Here is a 21,978-nt window from a genome sequence, read left to right on the forward strand (position 1 = left end):
TTAAAAAGTCAAAATTTTGCATATGAAGGCCTCATAAAAGAAGTTTCAGAGGTTGCTCTAGATTGAGAGAAACATTTTGATTCAATATTTACCATAGTAAAAGTCTTCATTATCAAGGTGAAAAACGCGATCGTTTGATTTTCGATGAAAACCATGAGGGGTACCTCATGCTTTTTGGTCGATTTTTGACCATGTTTTTTTGGTCCTCAAAAAATTGAGTAAAGGTATCAGGAAGCAAGTGCTAAATGAGAGCAATTGTTTGGTGCTATTCTGACGATCTAAAACGGCCTTGAACGCAAGAAAATGTAGCTCAAATACACTTAGATTTTGCTTTATCAGGGACACTAAGGGCTAAAAAGGGGAAATGCCAGTATGCCGCTTGCCCGTATATGAAATAGCCACGTATATATGGATGTAGAGCATCACATAAGAATCAGATCCACAGATAATATAAAGGATTTTCATGTGTAAGTGGAGGGTCAACATGAAAGTAGCAGTATTTTGACAAGATACGCAAAGGGCAATCGGCAGTGCGAACTGCCACTGCGCAGGTTGGCTCTCACCAAAGCGAAGCGAAGTTAGAGAGCCATCCAAAGCGCAAACACCCACCTACTATAGTAACAGTCTTCACCAAGGTGAAAAACGTGATCGCTTGATTTCGGATGAAAAGCATGAAGTAACCCCTCATGGCTTTGGAGTCAATTTTTAGTGATTCAAAAAAAAAAAGGTGAGCAAAGGTGTCTGAAAGATCGACATGTCAACATATGAAGGCTTGAGAGCTGCCAAATTTGTTTGTGTTTTATACTGTACATCGGCTTAACAAAAACGCATCTATTATCGACAAGCAATATCAACATTATATAATTGCACAGCTTGTAAATGCGTGAAAAGCAATACCATGAAAATAATTTGTTACAAAAAATAATTTATTTTTTTAAATATGTAAAGAGAATGAAAAAAACTGGTTATTATATCAAAAAGGATAATGTCTATAAATGCTAAGGAGAGCTATACTGTTGAGGTTATTTACAAGCCTAATTCTTCATCGGTAGTGTAAACTTCTTCACCACGCTTGCGACGTTCCATTCTGTCCTTCTTCTTCTTACGGAGCTCCTTGGAAGAGAGCTTCTTCTTCTTCTCGACAGCCTTGACAGTGTTACCTTGAGCATCGACAGTATCCTCCTCAGCCTTCTCCTCGATCTTGGTTGTACCGTTACCAGAAACCCAGTTGTGACCAGAGGGAGTCAAACGACCGGCATCAACCATCCAGACTTCGTTACAGAGAGCTTCAGTGAACTCACGGTTGTGAGTAACAATGACGACACCACCACCGTAAGCCTTGATAGCCATAGCCAAAGCACCGAGAGATTCACGATCCAAGTAATTGGTAGGTTCATCAAGAACCAACATGTGAGGCTTGTTCCACATGGCAGCACCAATAACGAGCTTGACCTTTTGACCACCAGAGAGACCACGGATACGAGAGTGAGTAGCAAATTCGGCTTCAAGACCAACTTCTTCCAAGTGCTTCTCAATTTCCTTGGCAGTAAGAGGACGGTTAAGACCCATCTTGGCAGCTTCAGCGGAATCGACCTCAGCAATCTTCTTACCGAAACCCATATCCTCGAGCTTTTGACGAGAGATCCAGGTGTTGTCAACAGATGAACGACCAACCCAAGAGATTTCGTATTCGTAAGATTGCTTAAGCTTTCTGCGACCGACGAGTTCCTCAACAACACGCTTCTCACCATCGATGATGAAGACTTGCTCCATGACCTTCTTGTTGGCTTCACCGTTCATACGGTCGTTCTTGTCAAGTTCTTCACGATCTTCACCAGTAGCATAACGCCATTGGATGTATTCGTTAGGAGTAGAATCCAAGTGCTTTTCAATATGGTGGAAAGCGTGTTGAGCGACGTAGGCAATACGCAAGTTAGGATGCTTCCAGACGGAACCGACCTCGGACTCAATTTCACCAGTCAACAACTTGATCAAAGTAGACTTACCAGCACCGTTGGGACCAATGACGGCAACACGAGAGGCAAGAGAACATTGCATGGAGATGTCGATCAATTGCTTTCTGTCAGAACCGGGATATTGGAAGTCAACATTCTTCATCTTCAAGATAGCACGCTCCTTGGTCTTGATACCTTCGAGGAAACCAGGCTCAGGGAAGGTGAAAGAGATTTGAGAGACCTCGAGAGAGTAGTAAGAAGCAGCACGGGGAACCTTCTTGACGAATTCGGACAAGTTACCACCATAACGCTTGAGCTTGTAGTTAGGCTCATAATGGATGATATCGGAACAAACGTGATCCAAGAAACCAGAATCGTGAGAAACAATGATAGAGGTGACAGTCTTGAGACCCAAGAGGTAGTTTTCCAACCAGGCAACGTTGACAACATCCAAGTGATTGGTAGGTTCATCCAACAAGAGAATATCAGCGTTCATCAACATAGCACGGGCAAGAGCGAGCTTCATCTTCCAACCACCAGAGAGTTCACCAATGGCCATCTTGGTAACCATGGCTTCAGAGAAACCGTATTCCAAGAGAATCTTGCGAACTTGCTCAGGGTCCTTGGTTTCCACACCATCGGAAGCGAGGATGAAGTCAACAAGAGGAGTATCAGCCTCGGAACCATCGATATCGTGTTCGACGTAGACAGTCTTGAGCTCAGAACGAGGAGGGAAACCTTCGACTTGTTCGTTGGCAATGGCACGCATAAGAGTAGACTTACCACAACCGTTACCACCACAGAGACCATAACGACGACCACGCTTGAGACGGAGAGAAGTACGGTTCAACAAGATCTTGGCACCATAAGCAAGAGAGAACTCACAGTTACAGAGATCCTCACCTTCATCATCCTCCTCCTCGGGGTCCTTGGCAGTGACAGCCTCCTCACACTTCTCCAAAGCAGAGAAGGCGAGCTTATCAGCGTCCTCAGCGGAGACGAAAGACTTGGCATAAGGAGCAAGGGCAGCAGTCCAGGAGTCCTTGAAGAAGTTCTTGGCAACACAAAGAGTGAGAGCAACATCGTTCATGTAAGTAACGGTGGTATCCAAGAAAGAATCCATGTTCTCGGGCAAGAGTTCCTTGATGGAAGACTCAACCTTGGCCTTCTTTTGGACCTTGGTGAAGACCTCGATGGAGGGGTTACCGACACGTTGAAGAGTGGCGAGAGCCTTTTGGACGACACCACGACACTCGGGATCAGCAACGACATCTTGAACCTTTTCAAGAGCAGGCAAAAGAAGAGGCAAGAAAGGAGCAGCAACATCGGGATCATCGACAAGCTTGGACATGTTGTCAACAATCAAGGCAGCCTTACGCTTGATGGGGGTAGCACGTTCGTTCAAACCACGGCCCAAAAGAGGAACCATGATGGAGAGGGTGGCAGAGTCAACCTCTTGGACGAAAGTGGTGGCACCGAGCAAGTGAATGGTCTCAGGAACATTCTCGGGGTGGTTGATACAACCAATGACAGCGGGAATGAAACGTTCGATATCCTTGTTATCAACGAGAGAACAGATGATGGTCATGGTTTCAGTGGCTCTCTTCTTGACATCAGCCTTGGTATCCCACATACAGTCAGAGACGGTAGGAATGACATCAGGAATAGCGACAATGAATTCCTTGGGGTTTTGCTTAGCAAGGAGTTCCAAGAGCTCAAGAGAGAGCATCTTGGTTTGCCACTTACAGGAGTTACCGAGACCTTCGAGGATGAAGGGGACCAACAAGGGACAAGCGAGAGGGTTGACCTTGGAAGCGAGGTTCTTGGCAGCAGCTTCAGCAGCATCCTTGATGGCAGTTTGCTTGTCAGCTTGGAGTTCCAAGAGGTTAGCAATGAAAGAGACAATGTAAGGCTCAGCTTGACCTTCGAGGTTCTCGTTGGAAAGAGCAGTGATAGCAGCAACGGCACCAGCACGAGCGTTGGCATTCTTCTTGGAGACAATATCCTTCTTGAGTTGCTCGATAACGGGCTTAAGAGAGAGGACACCATTAGCCTTAACAACGGCAGCAAGTTCAGCGGCGACAGCCTCACGATCAGCATCGGAAGCAGCGGCGAGCTTGGTAAGGATGTCCTTGGCCTTCTTGGTCTCAACCTCAGAAGGAGCATTGGAGACGATAGACATCTTCTTGCTCTGGATTTCGCTCTGGGTGTTCTTAGCAGCAGCGGCAGCTGGCATATTGATTATTTATTAAAGAGAATGGATGAGAGCGGGAAAAATAAAAAAGAGAGGGAGTCCACAAAAAGGTAGTTTGTGAATATAAGGGAACAAAAAAGTTAAAGAGGTATGTATTGCAATGTCAAGAGCTATTTATTCAGTAAAAATTTTTTTCTTTTGAAAAAATTTTCAAATCTTTATAGTACAACTATACGCAATTTGTTTCGCTTTGCAACCAAACGAATTGCATCGGGATTTGCAAAATGTTTAGATCCATTTCTAGTGATCTATTAGATTGGTTATCTCACAAACATGTCGACTATAGGCATCGCTACGCAAACATAAGCCACAGAAAAAAAACAGAGTCCATTTATTAATTATGCTTTATTGTCATTAGATGGGGTGTTGGTGCTGGCAGCAGCATTGCTCAAGTCTTTCTCTACTCTCACAAATGGATGATCAGTTCAATGGCTCGCCAAATGTCATGTGCTGTTCATTTTTTTTTTTTTTTTACCTAATCCCCATACATGAGTTTTTAATTCGAGATGTTCGATGTTTAATGTGTCCTGTTGGTTTTATGCAAACTCCATTAGTTTCACTGAGAACCATCTTCCAAGCATGACTTTACATACGTATAACTTGCGGAAATCCACCTTCATGTCAGCCAATTGCTGCTTGGTGGCTGTAGTCTCCTTCAATTTAGCAACATCCCTATCCACGGTTTCAATGCGCTTTGCATAATCCTTAACCTATTACACTCGCATCCTCAATATCACACAATGTCACTACCAATGACTCTTCTTTTCATTACCTTGTCAGTAGATGCTTGAAGCTCTTGAACGGACAATAAGAGAGCTGCTGAAGCATTGTTGTATTCACCCAAGAGATAATAATAACCAGCAGAACCAGCAGCTGTAACGCCCAAAAGAAACCCAATCACTCTACCATCCTGAATTACTACAACATGTCCTCGATTCGGCTAGTGATGTCGCCTACTTACCCTCCTTTGGTAGCACTGACTCTGGGAGCTGCTGCTTCAGATGAATACATACGAACTTGCTGAGAGGAGAAGCGAGGTGTCAAACGGAAGAGAGAGTTCATTTTGTGTCTATACCTGGGATCGTTACCATCATGCCTGCGTATGTATGCACAGCGAGTGTGCTCTCCATTTGAATCTTACTGTTGATAATGTGTGAATATCTGCAAATGTATTGAGCGGCAACAACAACAACAACAACAAAGAGCAGTAGGCTAACAGCTACTATTTCAAGAATCCACATTCATTATCCAGGGCCCTTTAATTTCCGCCTGTGTTAGTTGTGCTTCTTGGTACCTGCAGCTTGAAAACTGATGTCATTTATGTGACGATTTGTCAATGGTTTGATGAATCAAATTGGCATGATTCAAGGCATTGCTACTAACTTGTCAAGGTACAAGAAATCTGCTTGTGATTTTTCTTGCTTTATGAGTATGTTAGATTGACAGTTATATTCTGTGAGTGCTGAAATGTCCACATCTTGCTGGGAATGACTTGATTTGACACCACGCTACATACATTTAGCAGCTGCTTCAAATCAAAGTATGGGAAGCAACATTATAAAAGATGCGGCATGTCCATTTGGCTCGATCAATCAGCTACTATTGGCATTTGCTCTAGCTAGATCTTCCTCTGCCCCATCAATTCACAAGATTTGAGAAAAAAAAAATGCCATGCCATTGCTACCAGTGTATACATTCAATTTCATGAGCGATAACTCTTTAATTAAACGCAATTGATATAAAAGTTATATAGATATTTATTAATCAAGTTAAGGCTTAATAACGTTTTGGACAAAATACTTGTTGTTATTACCAACAATGTTACCGAAAGGAGCGTAAGAGCAAGTATACAGTTTGTAACCCTTACCAAGGTTGTTACAGGTCTTGACACCACAGCCAATCTTTGTAGTAGACTTCCAGACAACAGCAGTGAAATGGCCAGTGTTTCCAGCGAAGCCAGGGTTGCTGTAATCGTAGTCTTTGACTTCGCTGTACCAGCCATTGATAGCAGCTGTCCAGGTGGGATAGCCCAAGGCCAAGTTCTCGCCATAAGGACCTCCACTGTGCTTGAATTCACACTTGTTGCTCCACTTTTGAGCATAAGCAGCTAGCTTGGTATCCCATTTGACAGCAGGAGCATGGTGTTTAGCACGAAGTTTGTTGTGCAATTTGAGAATGTTCTTTGCACTCTTGGCAGAAGCAGCAGAGACTTGCAATGTGAAGCTGATCAGGACAATGGCAAGAGAGAACAAGATGATATGAATACGAGCCATTTTATAATAGGAATTGCGAGTCAAGGAGTGGAAATGGATATGTTTGAATCAATGATTTTCGAATTGAAATGTGAAGTATATATACAAATTCGTGTAGTACACAATATCAAATGAATAAATATAAATTTCAATTAAAAATTACAGACTAAGCGTTCGCCTGTTGCACTCGATCATTGCACGAGTTTTCCTTCTACTTGATCTTCTTGGATTCTGTTTTCTGTCGCTTCTGTTGCTGCTTGGAACTCTTGATCTTTTGCTTCAATTGAGCTCTCTTTGTATTGATCAGTGCTGAAATGGTCGCTTTGAGAATGAATATCTAGAGCGCACAATTGCAAAAAGTTCATCAACAGATCAGATTTCGAACAAATATTGCTTTCAAATTAAATCCTAATTTTACCAGTGTAACAAACCCATTAAAAATTAATGGGAACGAATATACAGAAACAATAAATATACCAGATGCATCGAAATATGGTTCATTTGCGAAGGATTTCCAATGTTTAATACCGAGATGATTAAGAGGCTGTGTCAATGCTGCTAACCCCACTATAAGATCGAGATGTTAATGCTTACTGTTAATATGCGTCCATTTTCCGATACTTGCATAATACAAAGAAATAAACAGAGAGCGCATCGTGTTTGTTTCGCAATCCTAGCGTCACTAGAAAGCACACGATATGAAATGCCATCACTGATATTAACCAAGGCTGAGTCCAATCTACCTATTGAGAAGCAATACTTTAATATCTTATATTAATGAAAAATGCAAATGCTACATTACTGCATTAAAAAAATCGATTGTGCGCTCTGCGTAAGAGCCCAACATGTCTGCATTTTTCAGTTCATATCGGATGCTTGTTAATATATTAGCCAAAGGATCTGCTGTTTGCCCTGACATGTTGTAGTAAATTCTGGAAGAAATGAAAGATAGCCAAAAGTCATTGGAGTCACATCCATCGCCTTTTCCCGGAGAAGGATGATGTTGGAATGAAATGTCGAATCTCACAAATTAAACCAATCAAAAAAATCCACATAAAAATACGCTGCCTATATAAAAATCAACGAGCCGATGACAATTTGTCGCATTCTTCTTTCTTCATCATCATCAACATGAGACATCATCGCTACCTCATTGCCTGTATGCTTCCGTTTCTGTTTCCATACTCTGTATTTGGTGACAAGACGATTCAGCAGTACCTGTCAGAAGGCAACGACTATTTGACAAGTGGAAAATTCAACGATGCTTTGATCAGCTTTGATGCAGCCATTCGTAAGTTGACAGAAGCTCATGTTGAGTGGATTCTGTGTTAATCCTTTGACATTTAGGCCAAGAACCAGACAACTATTTGACATATTATAAGAGAGCTACTGCCTATCTCTCGTTGGGTCGCAACAATGCCGCTGCCGAAGACTTTACAACCATCCTAAACCTGAAACCTGACTTTGACAAGGCTTTGTTGCAACGAGCTCGCATTTACATCAAGGAAGGGCACTTTGAGATGGCCATTGCCGACCTTAAGAGTTATCTGATCAACCATCCCAATGACAAGGAAGCCGAGAAGCTGGTAAGTTTGAGAACAATGCAACATGTTGGCTAATTTGTCCATACTAAATGCTCAATTGTTTAGCTCAATTCAGTCAATATTGCTCAAAGCGCCACAAAACAAGCATTCACTGAAAAAGAAAGAGGCAACTACGAGGAATGTATCAGTCTGGCCACATCAGTATCTCGCACGGCACCCATGTTTTCAGATGCCCGTTTATTGAGAGCGCAATGCCATGTCGCCAAGGGTGAAATTGATGAAGCCGCTGGCGATTATGCTCGGGTAGCTCAATTGAATCCCTCTGATCCCAACACCTTAATCTTACTGTCAAAAATCAACTTTTATTCCTTATACGAGCCTCAAGGCGCATTGACCCACATCAAGCAATGCCTGTACTATGACCCCGAACAAAAGCAGTGCAAGCAGCTATTCAAAAAGATAAAGACGTTGAGCAAAGACATCACCTCGATCGAAAAGGACATTGAACTGAAGAAATTCGCAACTGCCTCCAATCGTCTCATTGGCACACCCAATCGCCAAGGTATTCTCCCCGAGATTGATGCGGATTACGAGGCATTAGAACAAGAACTAAAGACGGACAAGTTACCAAAGCGCTTGCATTTCAAGTGCTATCAAATGGCTTGCAAGTTGCACGGCGAGCAAAAGGAAAAGGACGAGGAAAAGATTAAATCTTGGTGCTCGAAAGCATTGGAAATTCAAGATGACGATGTGGATGCACTGACCTATCGTGGTGAAATTTTGCTGAACAGAAAAGAGTTTGAAGCTGCCGTCAAAGATTTGGAGAAGGCCAACGAGATATCGGGTGGCCGCGATCATCGTCTGAGACACTTGCTACAAAAAGCACAACAACAATTGAAACTGTCGAAAAAGAAGGACTATTACAAGATGTTGGGAGTGTCACCGACTGCTGATAGTCGTGAAATCAAAAAGGCGTATCGCAAGAAGGCGCATGAATGGCACCCAGATAAATACAGTGGCGATCTCGAGAAGGAGGAAGTGGAGCGAAAGATGGCAGAGATTAACCAAGCTTATGAAGTGCTAAGTGATGCTGGTAAGTAAACACATGAATGCGAGATGGTAGACCCTTTGAACTAACAATCTAATCCTTTAGACATGAGACAACAATACGATAATGGTTTCGATCCATATGATCCAGAACAAGGTAGTGGCGGAGGAGGACCACCACCAAGCTATGGCGGATTCCCATTCCAGCAAAGACAGGGAGGATTTAGCTTCCAAAATGGTTTCCCATTTGGAGGTGGAGGCTTCCCTGGTGGAGGCGAATTCAAAATGCATTTCAACTAGACTGTACATCCTTATCTCTCTCTTGTATCATACACATCACTCTCTTTACATATCCTCTTCATCTATCAATAAACACACACCTCTTAATATTGCACTCGAAGGTCAAAGCGCCTTTCGATTGTTATGCTTTCAAGACTAAATGATTGCAGCTTACTCTGTTCCACTTTCTCCAGCCTTTCAATCTAAGGTATACATATTCTCTGCTAAATAGATACAATTCAAACCCCTCTTTATTCAAAAGTAAGATATGGTGCAATTATTTGATTAAGCATCCATAAACCATTCTCATGTGGAGGTTGTCTTTTGAATTGATTATATGGGAAAAGTTATATAACAGGTACTACACCAGTGTACTAGTTACAGAATCCTCTCGGTACTAAATGCCCCGCCAAACATGCGTTGTTTATCATTGATTTCCAACATACCTTGGATCGATAGAGCATAATAAATGTTTTTTTTTATAAGTAAACACTTCTGTTTTTAAGTCCTTAAATCGTCACCTAATATAAGGGAGAGGATATAAAGACTGGGGGATATACGGGGAAGCTCAGATTATTGTATCGAAGGAAAGTTGAGAGTCTAAATTGAGGAGAGTACGGTGAATGGAGTGGATGACAGTAGACGGGATGAAAGGGACGTGCTGGAAAACTTGGCGGTAATGAGCAGACCAGATGGCCTGTTGGATGCAAGCAAAGACCTGGAACACGGATAATGCAGGAAAAGGTTCATGAGATGAGCGGTCAATATCAAGGCGAAGGTGGAGGATGGCAATGTATTCCTCATACGCAAAGTGAGAGAAACGAGGTGAGAGGTAAAGAGAGAGAGTTTGTCGCCAGACGTCCAATTTTCGAGGACAGGAAAAGAGGAAGTGCTCAGTATCTTCGATGATGGTGGAGGTTGTGGATGACGAAGACTGACAGTGAGGAAAGTACGGGGTAAATGTTTCGCGAAGCCGTTAATGTAATAATTGACGAGTAGTAACTTTTTCATAAAGGATCCGGAACCAAGTATTGCGAGCATTCAAAGGAATCTGGAGAGTCCAAAACTGCTTCCATTTGGCAACACCTAAAGGGCACGAATAAGAGGAAGGGTTAGTGTGAAGGGGGAGGGATTTGAATCCTTGATTAGTAAGAAGAGACAAAAGGAATGGATGAGACTCAAAAGAAAATGAAGTTGCCAGTAAAGAGAAGAGAAGTGTGGATACGTGGCTGATACTATCGGAATAGTTGGTGATAGTAGGGAGGTCGATGTGTGTGATGGCTGGACGAGGAACAAGGAGCAACAGGTTGAAGTGGATGAAATTGGTGAGCAGTAAGTTTTGAGCTTGAAGAAAATTGATAGCGCGCAAGTTGGTGGGTTGGTGGGGAAGGCCGATGACCGAAGTGCGAAGTTGAAGAGCCTGAGTGGTCATATCAAAGATGAAAACATCATTACCTGTAAGTTGAAGCACTCTGGGGTAGTGTTTTACCACTTCCTTTGGTGAGCGAAATGTAGGCGATAAACTATGATTGGGCAGAAGGCTATGTTCAACCAAGGTCGAAAATGGCAATCGTAGACAAGTACTGAAGGAAACATGACAGACACCAAACTTGCGAACAATGGTATCTACGGCGCGAAGAAGGTTGTAGAGAGGAGCGATGACCTTTCTGGCGCTTGATGGCCGACAGGCAGGAAAGAGGAGAGACCAGTGGTAAGTGGGGTATGAGGGAGTAGCGAGGATGAAGTTGAGGATGACACGGAGATAAGGAAGAAAAGTCTTGGTAGGAGGGGTGGGATCGGATGGGGTGCAAAAGTGGATGAAGCCAGCGCCACTGAAGGGCGTTGATCTGCACAGCAGGATCCAAAAGACCAAGACCGCCATGAGTACGAGGGAGACAGAGAGTAGCGAATGAGAACCAAGTTACTTTGGCATTGTGATTTACGAACGAAGCACCGAGTTGTTGTAGCTTATGAATATCTGTAGCCGAAAAAGGAAACAAGCGTGCAATATGCCACGCTTTAGAGAACAAGACTGAATTGAGAACAGTAGCCCGGCCTCGAAAGGTAAGGTTGCGTACGGAATAAAGACGACAAAAGTCTCGGAGGCGAGTGAGAAGAGCATCGAAATATGAGTTCTTTTGAGCGGTAGATGAACAGATAGGGTATCCGAGATAGATGATGGGAGCGGTAGCATTCTGGTCATGCCAAGACGAGATACCAGACGCGCGAAGGCCGAGAATCCAGGATTCGTGCGGTACACCAGAGAGAGACAATGCTTGCATCTTGTGATAGTTGAGAGAGGCATTGGACGCGGCGGCATACTTATTTATCAACTGTTGAAGCTGGTGGAATTCACTAAGATCGTTGAGGAAAACTAGTGTGTCATCGGCATATGCCAGGACTTTGACTGGATCTGCGAGAGGAACATTGTCAGCGAGAGGGGAGGAAAAACGAGGATTAGTGGCTGCAATGCGTGTAAAGTCAAACCCAAGTATGTTTTGATGTTGGTTGATGGCACGGAGGAAGGGGTCGAAATAGCATAATAAATGCTCAGTCCTTAGACACTTTTACAGCCCTAATATGGAAACTGAGTTGCCTGGCATCTGTCAAGCCTGGCTCATATATGTTAAACCAGCCCAACAGCAAAAAATAATTCAATCCCAGATTCATAGTCTGTTCTAGATTGGCCAAAACTTAATGATTCTCGACTCGATTGAACTATTTTGCCATATTCGACTATATAAAATATGATGATCATTCTCTGCTTCTTTAAGCTTTCTTGGAGCGCTTTTCAAGGCGCATCCAATGGTGCCAAGTAAGATAGATGTTTTTAATAAACTTGCTGAGCAATTTACGAAAGTATTAAAAGCGGTTTTTGGCCAAAAAGTCGAGATTTTCCATATCAAGGTCCCATAAAGATGATTTCAGGAGTTACGTTAGATAGATAGAAACATTTTGAATCAATACATGCCATAGTAAAAGTCTTCATTATCAAGGTCAAAAACGCGGTCGTTTGATTTTTGATGAAAACCATGAGGGGTACCTCATGCTTTTTGGTCGATTTTTGACCATATTTTTTTGATCCCCAAAAAGTTGAGCAAAGGTGTCAGAAAGTAATTGCCAGATGAGAGCAATTGTTTGGTGTTATTTTGACGATCTAAAACGGCCTTGAACACGAGAAAACGCGGTTCAAGTGTACCTAGGTTTCGCTTTGTTTGTGTATTTAAGGGTGATAAGAGATAATGCAAGTATACTGCCTACCTATTTTTGGCTGCCTTCATTGATGCAGTCGTAGAGCACCCAATAGAAGTTTAATTCGCAATGACAAGTCGTTTGTAAGAAATTTGCTTGTGATAAAGATATTTTATAAGGCACATATTAGTAGGATGGCTGCTAGTCCACCTTAAAAAGATGTTTCAATAAAAGTAGTAACAGACGTCTAAAATGCTTATGGCCATCAGAGAGCCATCTGTACATGAAGATGGAAACAATAATCCTCAACATGTGAAATAATCGATACCAGTGGTTTCGTCCCAAATTTTACTGTTGATCACCAAGAACAAAACGTTTGTCTTCCCAATCGAAATCAATAAAAAGATTCGGAAGACTAGATCAAGAAACATGAATTCTCATTTGACATGGCACGTTACCTGAGTGGTCAAAGCTCTATTTAAACATGTTACAAGTAGAAATGGATCTCTGAAAACGATTTCATCACATAATATATTTGTCTGATCTGATGGCGATTACAGAAGATTGTGTGATTGAATTCCATCTTTTTGTTTGCCTGAGTGGATGTGCTGATTACATTCTTCTGAGGCCAACGTGAAGAGTCTTTGAAATCTAATACTGATTTCCATGCACAACTGCCATGAGACATGTACATAGCGCCAATATATAGATCGACTATTGGAGCCTAATGCTGTTCATCAGATCAAATGTGATAGCTTTGCCTCCAATTAATGCTCAAAAGTGATACAAAGTTTCCCAGCTCAACAAGGTTTGGGTTGTGTTTTGCTAATTGTAATGCCGTGTCATGGGGATAGGAAGAAGCGTGAAAGAAAAGGCGTAATTTACGTGAACTTTCCGGCATGTTATGCCATGGATAACACAGCAACCATTCTCCAGCAAGCTTTACATCTATCATTGTTACCAATCTAAAATGTGGATGGTTTGTATTCCAATGTGATCTCTATCAAATTCTGCACTGATAAGTAAGCAGAAAATACACCATGACGTACGATGACTTACCTATTAAAACTTTTTGTATGTATGGTGTGTGCCAATTTTAGGCTCTTTTTAGATTCACCATTTCGTGTGGGTCTCTCTTTATTTCTTTATCTCTCTCTTTTCTTCTTTACTCTGTATCATACTATCCCCCGTCCTCCTCCCATTTGGTTGAATGGTTTTTCAACATCAATACATGACAACGGGCAATTATGCCGTCAATAAACCAGACACCATACCCAACTATAGACTCAAGTTAGATTCCCTGGCAAGGCCTTCCTCCTCAGAACTGCAGCAACTACAGCAACGTCAACTTGCATCTACCGTAAGATTGCACCGTTCTAAATGCCCGAGTATGCCTGATTAACCCTGATGTTTATCTAGTATTTTAGTCATGACGATCCTGCTGCATTTGCCTACTTTCAACAAGAACTGCTGTCACCTCGCTTACAGCAAGCCTTGCTGAATCAAGCTGCCACAGTATCTGATGTGAATAATGCCAATTACATGTCTCTACAGCAGCAACAACAACTACTGCAAAATCAGCATCAACAAGATCAATTGCATCATCAACTACTATTACATCAGCAACAGCAACAGCAACAGCAACAACAACAACAACAGCAGCATTTTCATCAGTTACAAACCCATCATACACTGCAGCAACAGCAGCAGCAACAGCAACAACAGCAGCAGCATTTACAACAGCATAGTCATTCTCAAAAGCAATTCATTCCATCCATCATGGTTCCTCCTCAATCGCCTACATTATCAAGTTATTATTTCGAAAATGGCTGGGTCAATCACTATTACGATCCAAAGCGTAGACAGTATTTATCAAGTAGAGTGGATCCAGATTATCAGCAGAGCTTCTCAAAGAGACAAGATTTGGACATGTTGCAGCAACAGCAACAGCAACAGCAACAGCAATATGTCTATCCGCGAGGTAACAAGCGATCTTATTCAACTGCATCAAATCAAAACGAACCCACACTTGTTTTATCAAATCATCAACATCATACAACCAGCAACACACAAAGCAGCTATCTCACTGCTGCTGCTGCCGCTGCTTCTGCTGCTGCTGCCGTAGCCGCAGTGTCCTCCACCTCGCAACAACCCATCATACCATCCCAGTTATTGCAATCACCTCATGCTACTACTACCAGTGCGGATGAATGGCGTGAAAGCTTATTGCAATATGCACACAACCTGTATTCCACTTCACCACAAAACCCATATCTGTTACCACTGCTTCATGCACTCCACGATGCTTACCCAACTCATTTACCAACACTGCTTCTACTGGCATGTGTCTATTATTCCTATCAAGACTATCAATCCTCACTCAAATACAACCATCTTATTCTGAAATATGATGCCAACTATGTGGAAGCCATGAGTAATATTGGTACCACATTACGAAGCATTGGAAAAACGACAGATGCGGAAAGATGGTGGTATCAAGCAGTTAAATTACGGCCTGGGTATTGGGATGCTGTCGAGAATTTGGTGGGTGTGCTATGCGCTAAAAATGAAGACGCCAACAAGGACGATCTACCACCACGCTACAAGGAAGCACTGGGTGTGTGCGAGTTTGTGGAAAAGTTCTTTTTCAAGCAGCAACCTACTATCCTCAAACAACCTCTTCAGTTGCCTATGCATCAACTGGCTCGTTTACAGAATCTGTTTTACGCAAAGGGTAACCTCAAATATGCTCTGGGCGATATTCAAGGGGCACAAAGGGAGTATGAAAAAGGTTTAGAACTAGCCTTTGGGGGTATAGATCTGTTATCTATCTGTAACTTGATTGTGTATGCGTGCAATTCTGCCACAACCGCGGGGACAACGCCTGCAGTCGTCAATACTAACGCAGAGGTGCCTCTGGTACTGTTACAGCCTGATCAAGCTGTTCGTATCCTGCAAATTGTGTTTCCTCGTTCTGGCGGTGTGCTGCCCAGCCTCGTCAATGTCAGTAATGCCACATCCAGCAACACAGAGTCCGTGTCCACCATCCAGCAGACAAATCAAACGACATCGACCATCTTGCTAACATTGTCCAAGCTGTTTCAAGATTTGATGAACCCCACCACACCTGAATTGGTGGCTGCTGCTGCTCATGTCAAACAGCCATCCTTGTCTATACTATTGCCTCTGTATTACCTCAGTTTGGCGCTTCATCCCAGTCCATCCACTGCAAACAATTTGGGTATCATCTTGAGCAACATCCCTATCGCTGTAGCCAACGCTGCTGTCAAACTACCCACTGTTCAACAAGCCGCACCACTGACGGGCACCATGTTGGCTATGCAATACTACATGTACGGTCTGCAATTGGATCCTCAACATCCTCATCTGTACACTAATCTGGGCTCTCTGCTCAAGGATATGGGCCATCTTAACGAAGCTGTCAGCATGTATGAAAAGGCAGTGGAATACAATCCTCGCTTTGACGTCGCTCTGGCCAATCTAGGTAACGCTATCAAGGATCTGGGTCGCGTGCAGGATTCGGTGCAATGGTACCGTCGTGCAGTGGAAGTCAATCCCAACTTTGTGGATGCTGTTTGCGGGCTAGTTAACTCGCTGAGTGGTGTGTGTGATTGGCGTGGTCGCGGCGGTGTTGGTAATGAGGCCAGCGTAGATCAGTATGGCCACTATTTCCCTCCCACCGGCAATGCCAATGCAAAGAGCGGCTGGATCGGCCATGTAGTGGATATCGTTGAAAAGCAACTGGACGAAGGTGCAATTTGGGGTGCTGGTATTCTCAAGATGCTTTGTGGTACTGAATCAGTTGGACAACGCTTGATTAAGCACATGATGGATTGCACTGGCACACAACACAAGGCGGATGTCTGGAAATCTCGACTGGCTTTTTATGCATCCAACAACGATAAGCTCAAGAGGGATGAAGGCGGTTGGGTGATTCGCATGATTGAACGCATTATGAGACGATTGCAGCACAAATGGTACATTGAAACATACGCCAAGGGCAGCAACAACAACCACAAAGGACGAATTGTTGTGACACCAGAACTCGCCGAAAAGTACGCTAGACCTTTGATCCCAAGCAGCTTAGCGAGTCCTCCTGTTCCCACCGTCCTGCCATTCCATACATTCACCTATCCGCTTACTGCTCGTCAAATCCGACTGATTTCGCACCGCAATGCACTTCGCATCTCTCATACATCACTGAGCTCTACCTGGGTGTCTCCTCACGTGTATCCGCCTCCTCCTCCACCTTCTCCACGGCTTAAACTGGGCTACGTTTCTTCCGACTTTAACAACCATCCACTCTCTCATCTAATGCAATCCGTATTTGGATTTCATGACAGAATCAAGTACGAAGTGTATTGCTATGCTACCACACCCAGCGACAACTCACCGTACCGTCAAAAGATTGAGCGAGAATCGGAACACTTTTTGGATGTCTCTTCCTGGTCGAATCAGCAAATTGTAGAAAAGGTGATTTCGGACGGGATCCATATTCTGATCAACTTGAATGGCTATACCAAAGGCGCTCGAAACGAAATCTTTGCTGCAAGACCGTGTCCTGTGCAATGCTCATTTATGGGGTTTGCAGGTACATTAGGTGGTGGCTGGTGCGACTGGATCATTGCCGATCCCATCGTTTGTCCTCCTGAAATGGTCAGTGGTGAGATTTGGCGTCAACGTGGCTCTATTCAAAATGCTGCCAATGGTGATTTCGAAGGTGACATCGACCCTGAAGATGCGGCTCAAGATGACTTTGTGTACACTGAAAAGTTCATCTACATGCCTCATTCGTATTTCGTCAATGATCACAAGCAGGGATTCAGAGACGACCATCACGATCAAGCGCTCATGTTACATAACGTTCAAGCCAATGAAGACTCGATCTGGGCTGTGGAAGAGGAGAAGCGATGGAAGATGCGCCATGAGGTGTTTCCAAACCTACCGGATGATGTAGTGGTGTTTGCCAACTTTAACCAGCTGTACAAATTGGAACCTGGCACATTCCGTATGTGGCTTCGTATTCTGGAACGCGTGCCCAACTCGATTCTCTGGTTGTTGCGGTTTCCTCCTGCTGGTGAGCAGCATCTGAAGCGTTGCGCACTCGAATGGGCTGGACCACAAGTAGCACACCGAGTCATCTTTACGGACGTCGCACCCAAACATGTCCACATCCATCGAGGAAGAGTAGCCGACATCTTTTTGGACACGCCTGAATGCAATGCTCATACGACAGCAGCTGATATCCTATGGTCTGGCACTCCCATTGTCACTTATCCCAAATACATGCACAAGATGTGTTCTCGCGTGGGGGCAAGTATTGCCATGGCAACCGGCTTTGGTGATGAAATGGTCGTCATGAACGAAAAGCAGTATGAAGACAAAGCAGTGGAATTAGCTGGCAGCCTGTATTACTCTTACGAAACATCACAGCTTGGCTCTGTATCACGCCGTGGCCATGGATCTTTGATGGAGTTGCGCAAAAAACTGTTCTTGTCGAGAGAACAAAGTCGCCTATTTGACACACTACGTTGGACTCAAAATCTCGAGAGAGGCTACTCTGAAGCTTGGAAACGCTGGGTCAGTGGTGAAGAATTTGAAGATATTCCACCTGTCACCACCAAGTCTGGTTGCATTTGGGTCAAAGATCCTGATGATGATGTTGCTGCTGCTTGATACACTTTCTCCCCTTCTTAAATTATTTGTTTTTACCTTTTTTTTTTCTTTTGGATACTATGGCGATTGTTATTATCTCTCATTTTATGCTAAAGTAGTTTATGATTTATTTATATTTTTAAAAAAAAAGAAAGAAAAAAGGCAGTGGTGATGATATTATTATTGTGTGTGTGTGTGTGTGTGAATGAGAGGATGCTTACTAACTATATGCTTTAAGAGTTTCATTTCACTACTAGGAATTGTAGCAAAATACAACGACATCGCCTCTTCTTCGTCTATCATCGTGAAAATGACTATTGAAAAATCGACGGCATTCTGTATAGCTTTGATTGTCCAAATAATCTCGAATTTCAGGTATCAAATTGTCAAACAAAAGGAGATGAGTGGTGGGCCAGATGCGATCTTGCTGGTGTGATTTTAAGAATTCGGTGGGATTAGCGTAAAATTGATCTGCTTCATCCAATGCATTGGTTTCTGCTGTTAGTGGAGGTTCGCAAGTAAGGAACCACATGGGGATATCATCATGAACGATAGAGTACCAGGGCGTAGAATGACAGGGCATAAGGACACCAACAGTAGTGGTTTTAGCAGGCAGCGATCGAATCCATAGCATGACATCCATGACGCCTCGTTGATGCCAGATGGATGTATACAGCGCCATGGGTATTTGAGTTGCTACCAGAAGCAACATGATGCGTCTGCGCCATCTACTAGACCCTACTTGTTGTATACCGTAAGCTGCAATCATCAGAATCAAAGGTACGATGGGGTATATAAAGCGGAATTCTTTGTGTGGCAATAAACTGTATATAATGACAACCCAAATGGATAAGTAGAGCAATGATTTGATGCGATTGAACATGGGCGTGGTATAGATGCGATAAAGTCCAAATCCAATCAACGGTAAAAATGTTGTAAAGATGAATGGAATGCCCTGAGACACATACCAATGCCATGTATGAACACCATAGAGTAGAGAAACGTTGTTGACTACATTGATCTTGAAGAACAAGTAAGGCGTGAATACAAGATGCTGTATGAAACCTGTCCAGCTTTGATTGTAGAGTCGTGTATCAACCATCACATCCAATGCAACTACCAAGCCGCAGATTAGCAATGCATTGATGGCCACCTTGAACTTACTGCTGGAGCATAGTAACAATTGAGTGCCCAAAAACAGCCAAATCAATCCATTAGTAGGTCTCATCACACAAGCAATCGAGGCAAAGACAAGCGATATACGATAGCGCTTTGCCCACAATTTTCCTGTTGTTTTGACAATACCTGGCAAGGGCCAATAATTCAATGCAATGATGGTGAACACCATCTCCATGCTGTTGGACAGTGTTCTTGCTGCCATCAGAAAATTGAACCAGGAACATAGTGTCGTAAAAAGCTATCCAAACAGCAGATTAGTATATGGATATACAGATTACATTTGGGAATAGGTCATACCATAGATAACGCAATGTCGTTCCCAATCACCTTCTTAGCCAATGTATATGTAGCCACATCAGCTACCGCAGCCAACGTTGCCTGAAAGTACCGTGGCGCTGCTACAAGCACATGGGTGTTCTCTAATCCAACCACTTGTATCAATTTGTACACAGCCGCAATAGCTAGCGGATGAGCAAAGCTTCTGATCTTTTCCCTCCATTCCCATGTCAAGTACCCATTGCCAAACACTAGCTCGTGTGCTACTTCTTGCCCTTGCCAGTACTCATCTGGATTATCGTATGTTCGTGTATAAAATGCATTCAATAGTCTGAATAATAGGCAAATACCAAATATAAATGTGAGTGAAGAGGTGGTAGAAGAAGGCTGTATGGTTGCTTGAACCATAGTTTTTGTACTGAATAGTATGATCGAGAAGGCAATTCATTTTGTCACCACGAATGTAGGTTGTAATAGACGGAGTATCAACGCGGTGGTGGTGTATTTCAATCGCAATCCATGTAATTCTCCTAAATGCGCATCAATAGTCCATTGGCCTGCCTATGAATCGGTGTAGAGGCTCTCCGTTAGAGCGAGCAGAAACGGTTCAATCAGCTGGTTTAATAATGAATGAATTTACCACTCATATTGCTCTAGTAAAGATGCATCCCTACATCAGATGTTGACACACTACATACAATGCCAAACCAGCCAAAAATCTCAAGCCTAGGGCATATCAAGTTTCAGTGATTATCAGTTGTGAGTACAGCTGTACCTCTATCTACGCTGTTGCCGCTATGCTGTGCTATGGATCGCATTTCCAGCTGCTACATGATGTAATCTATATAGACAACTGGCAACATTTCAATACGATTCAAATGGAGTAGCATTTGGCACCATTTCAAACTGCCAATTGACATCTTGTTCCTGACAATCACGCAACACTTACATGACAACGAGGCAGCTGACACGTACGAAATCCCACGCCTGATATCTATAAAGTGTATGAAACAGTTGTAATCTTTTGTTTATGTAGATGTGTATTCGCTATCAAAATGGCTTAGGATCCGCATTTACTACATTTAAAATAAAATAGTGGCAAAGTGTTGTTTGTATTTGTTGCCATCAACACTTCTTCAAATGACAAAAGGGCTTTTAGCTCGGTTCCTGTGAGTTATTTGCATAACAGTAGTAAGCAGAATGAAAGATCAAAGCCAATCTTTCCTTAATAGTCGCTGTCCTTTGTTTTTATCTGTTTTGCATGTATATAAATGTGATTCGGTGTGGAGGCAAAATGAGGATAAAGGCCAAACAGATGTAGGCATTGCAGTACACATCTCGCTGAGGTTGGCACTGTCAAACACACTACAGTGAGAAAAGAGAGGGTTCTGCTTTATTCTTTCAGTGAACACAAGCTTATCCATTAAATGAAAATCTGATCTTTACCATATGGAATCAGAAAACATTTGGCAACAAGGTTGATTTTGTCATTTTACAGCAGGCGCCATAATTTAAGGTTTTTTCTGAGGCTTTTGTTTGTCAAAAGTATTTTACTTTTTTGTGATTTATTCAAACTATTTTAACGTGGGCTGATTGTTTATAAATCCTTCAGCCATACATACATTCCTTTTTTGTCAAACAATGTTGAAATCTAGAATGAGGCGTCCTGGCTGGCTGTGGTTGTGTACACCTCTCATTCTGTGTATGGACATGGCTATGTACGTGTGTAGGTGTGGAGGTTGATTTGTGGTTTTATAGTAGGGTATTAAATATATACATGTATGCAAAAGACGAGATGTGATGCTGAAATATCTTTAGGATCTTGCTTCTTCTTTGTCCCTGACCCTGACCCCGACCCCTTTTTTTAATTTTATATGAAGGTCATCTTGTCAGTGTTGTGAATCGAAGCTGTACCAAAGGGGTCTTGCCAAATCCCTGCACGAATACTGTTCTTTATCTTTTTACCCCATCAACAACCCAAATCCACGTTGCAGCTGTTACTGTTTCACAGCAGGCCAGCATCCAAGCTTTTGTTTTTTGTGTAATCTGTAGTATTACAAATAAAAACAATAGGTTAGAGTTTGCATCTAGTAGAGAATTAGTGTTGTAAATGTGTTTTTTTTTTTAGATACTACTACACATTGAGTACGCAGATCAGAAATTACTTCAGATAGCTGAACTGACTTTACGCGTATATCGAAAGAAATACATCTAAAAAACGCTTAAATCAGAGTTTGAACGTATCTGTGGCACGTAGGATAGGACAATAGAATGGGGATTCGTACGAGACTCATTCAAATTCAATTCATGTAAAAGTTTGAAGT

General features: G+C 42.7%; 8 protein-coding genes across 8 annotated transcripts; 2 read left to right on the forward strand and 6 right to left on the reverse strand.

The window, feature by feature from the left end:
- Positions 1-1,026: 1,026 nt before the first annotated feature.
- Positions 1,027-4,191, reverse strand: CTR9 (protein required for normal CLN1 and CLN2 G1 cyclin expression; the record flags this gene model as incomplete). Its single annotated transcript, XM_064825511.1, has 1 exon — positions 1,027-4,191. One exon carries the CDS (start codon positions 4,189-4,191, stop codon positions 1,027-1,029), a length of 3,165 nt encoding a protein of 1,054 aa, XP_064676729.1.
- A 356-nt stretch (positions 4,192-4,547) lies between these two features.
- RPN2 (proteasome regulatory particle base subunit) lies at positions 4,548-5,271 on the reverse strand (the record flags this gene model as incomplete). The annotated part of the gene is made up of 5 exons (XM_064825512.1): positions 4,548-4,609; positions 4,685-4,736; positions 4,803-4,919; positions 4,982-5,111; positions 5,171-5,271. The coding sequence occupies 5 exons, from the start codon at positions 5,269-5,271 to the stop codon at positions 4,548-4,550; spliced, it is 462 nt and encodes a 153-aa protein (XP_064676730.1).
- Positions 5,272-5,978: 707 nt separating this feature from the next.
- Positions 5,979-6,482, reverse strand: HEM3_2 (porphobilinogen deaminase; the record flags this gene model as incomplete). Its single annotated transcript, XM_064825513.1, has 1 exon — positions 5,979-6,482. One exon carries the CDS (start codon positions 6,480-6,482, stop codon positions 5,979-5,981), a length of 504 nt encoding a protein of 167 aa, XP_064676731.1.
- Positions 6,483-6,672: 190 nt separating this feature from the next.
- ATC70_006235 (AA_permease domain-containing protein) lies at positions 6,673-7,380 on the reverse strand (the record flags this gene model as incomplete). The annotated part of the gene is made up of 4 exons (XM_064825514.1): positions 6,673-6,798; positions 6,880-7,028; positions 7,087-7,204; positions 7,264-7,380. 4 exons carry the CDS (start codon positions 7,378-7,380, stop codon positions 6,673-6,675), a joined length of 510 nt encoding a protein of 169 aa, XP_064676732.1.
- A 212-nt stretch (positions 7,381-7,592) lies between these two features.
- Positions 7,593-9,352, forward strand: ATC70_006236 (Plasma membrane ATPase; the record flags this gene model as incomplete). Its single annotated transcript, XM_064825515.1, has 4 exons — positions 7,593-7,752; positions 7,809-8,047; positions 8,111-9,098; positions 9,159-9,352. 4 exons carry the CDS (start codon positions 7,593-7,595, stop codon positions 9,350-9,352), a joined length of 1,581 nt encoding a protein of 526 aa, XP_064676733.1.
- A 1,526-nt stretch (positions 9,353-10,878) lies between these two features.
- On the reverse strand, positions 10,879-11,613 carry ATC70_006237 (uncharacterized protein; the record flags this gene model as incomplete). Its single annotated transcript, XM_064825516.1, has 1 exon — positions 10,879-11,613. The coding sequence occupies one exon, from the start codon at positions 11,611-11,613 to the stop codon at positions 10,879-10,881; it is 735 nt and encodes a 244-aa protein (XP_064676734.1).
- Positions 11,614-13,754: 2,141 nt separating this feature from the next.
- On the forward strand, positions 13,755-18,220 carry ATC70_006238 (uncharacterized protein; the record flags this gene model as incomplete). Its single annotated transcript, XM_064825517.1, has 2 exons — positions 13,755-13,883; positions 13,943-18,220. 2 exons carry the CDS (start codon positions 13,755-13,757, stop codon positions 18,218-18,220), a joined length of 4,407 nt encoding a protein of 1,468 aa, XP_064676735.1.
- A 232-nt stretch (positions 18,221-18,452) lies between these two features.
- Positions 18,453-20,062, reverse strand: RPL23A_2 (60S ribosomal protein L23A; the record flags this gene model as incomplete). Its single annotated transcript, XM_064825518.1, has 2 exons — positions 18,453-19,616; positions 19,676-20,062. 2 exons carry the CDS (start codon positions 20,060-20,062, stop codon positions 18,453-18,455), a joined length of 1,551 nt encoding a protein of 516 aa, XP_064676736.1.
- Positions 20,063-21,978: the final 1,916 nt, after the last annotated feature.

Source organism: Mucor velutinosus, assembly GCF_035048745.1.
Source record: "Mucor velutinosus strain NIH1002 chromosome Unknown tig00001545, whole genome shotgun sequence".
Lineage (NCBI taxonomy): Eukaryota > Fungi > Mucoromycota > Mucoromycetes > Mucorales > Mucoraceae > Mucor > Mucor velutinosus.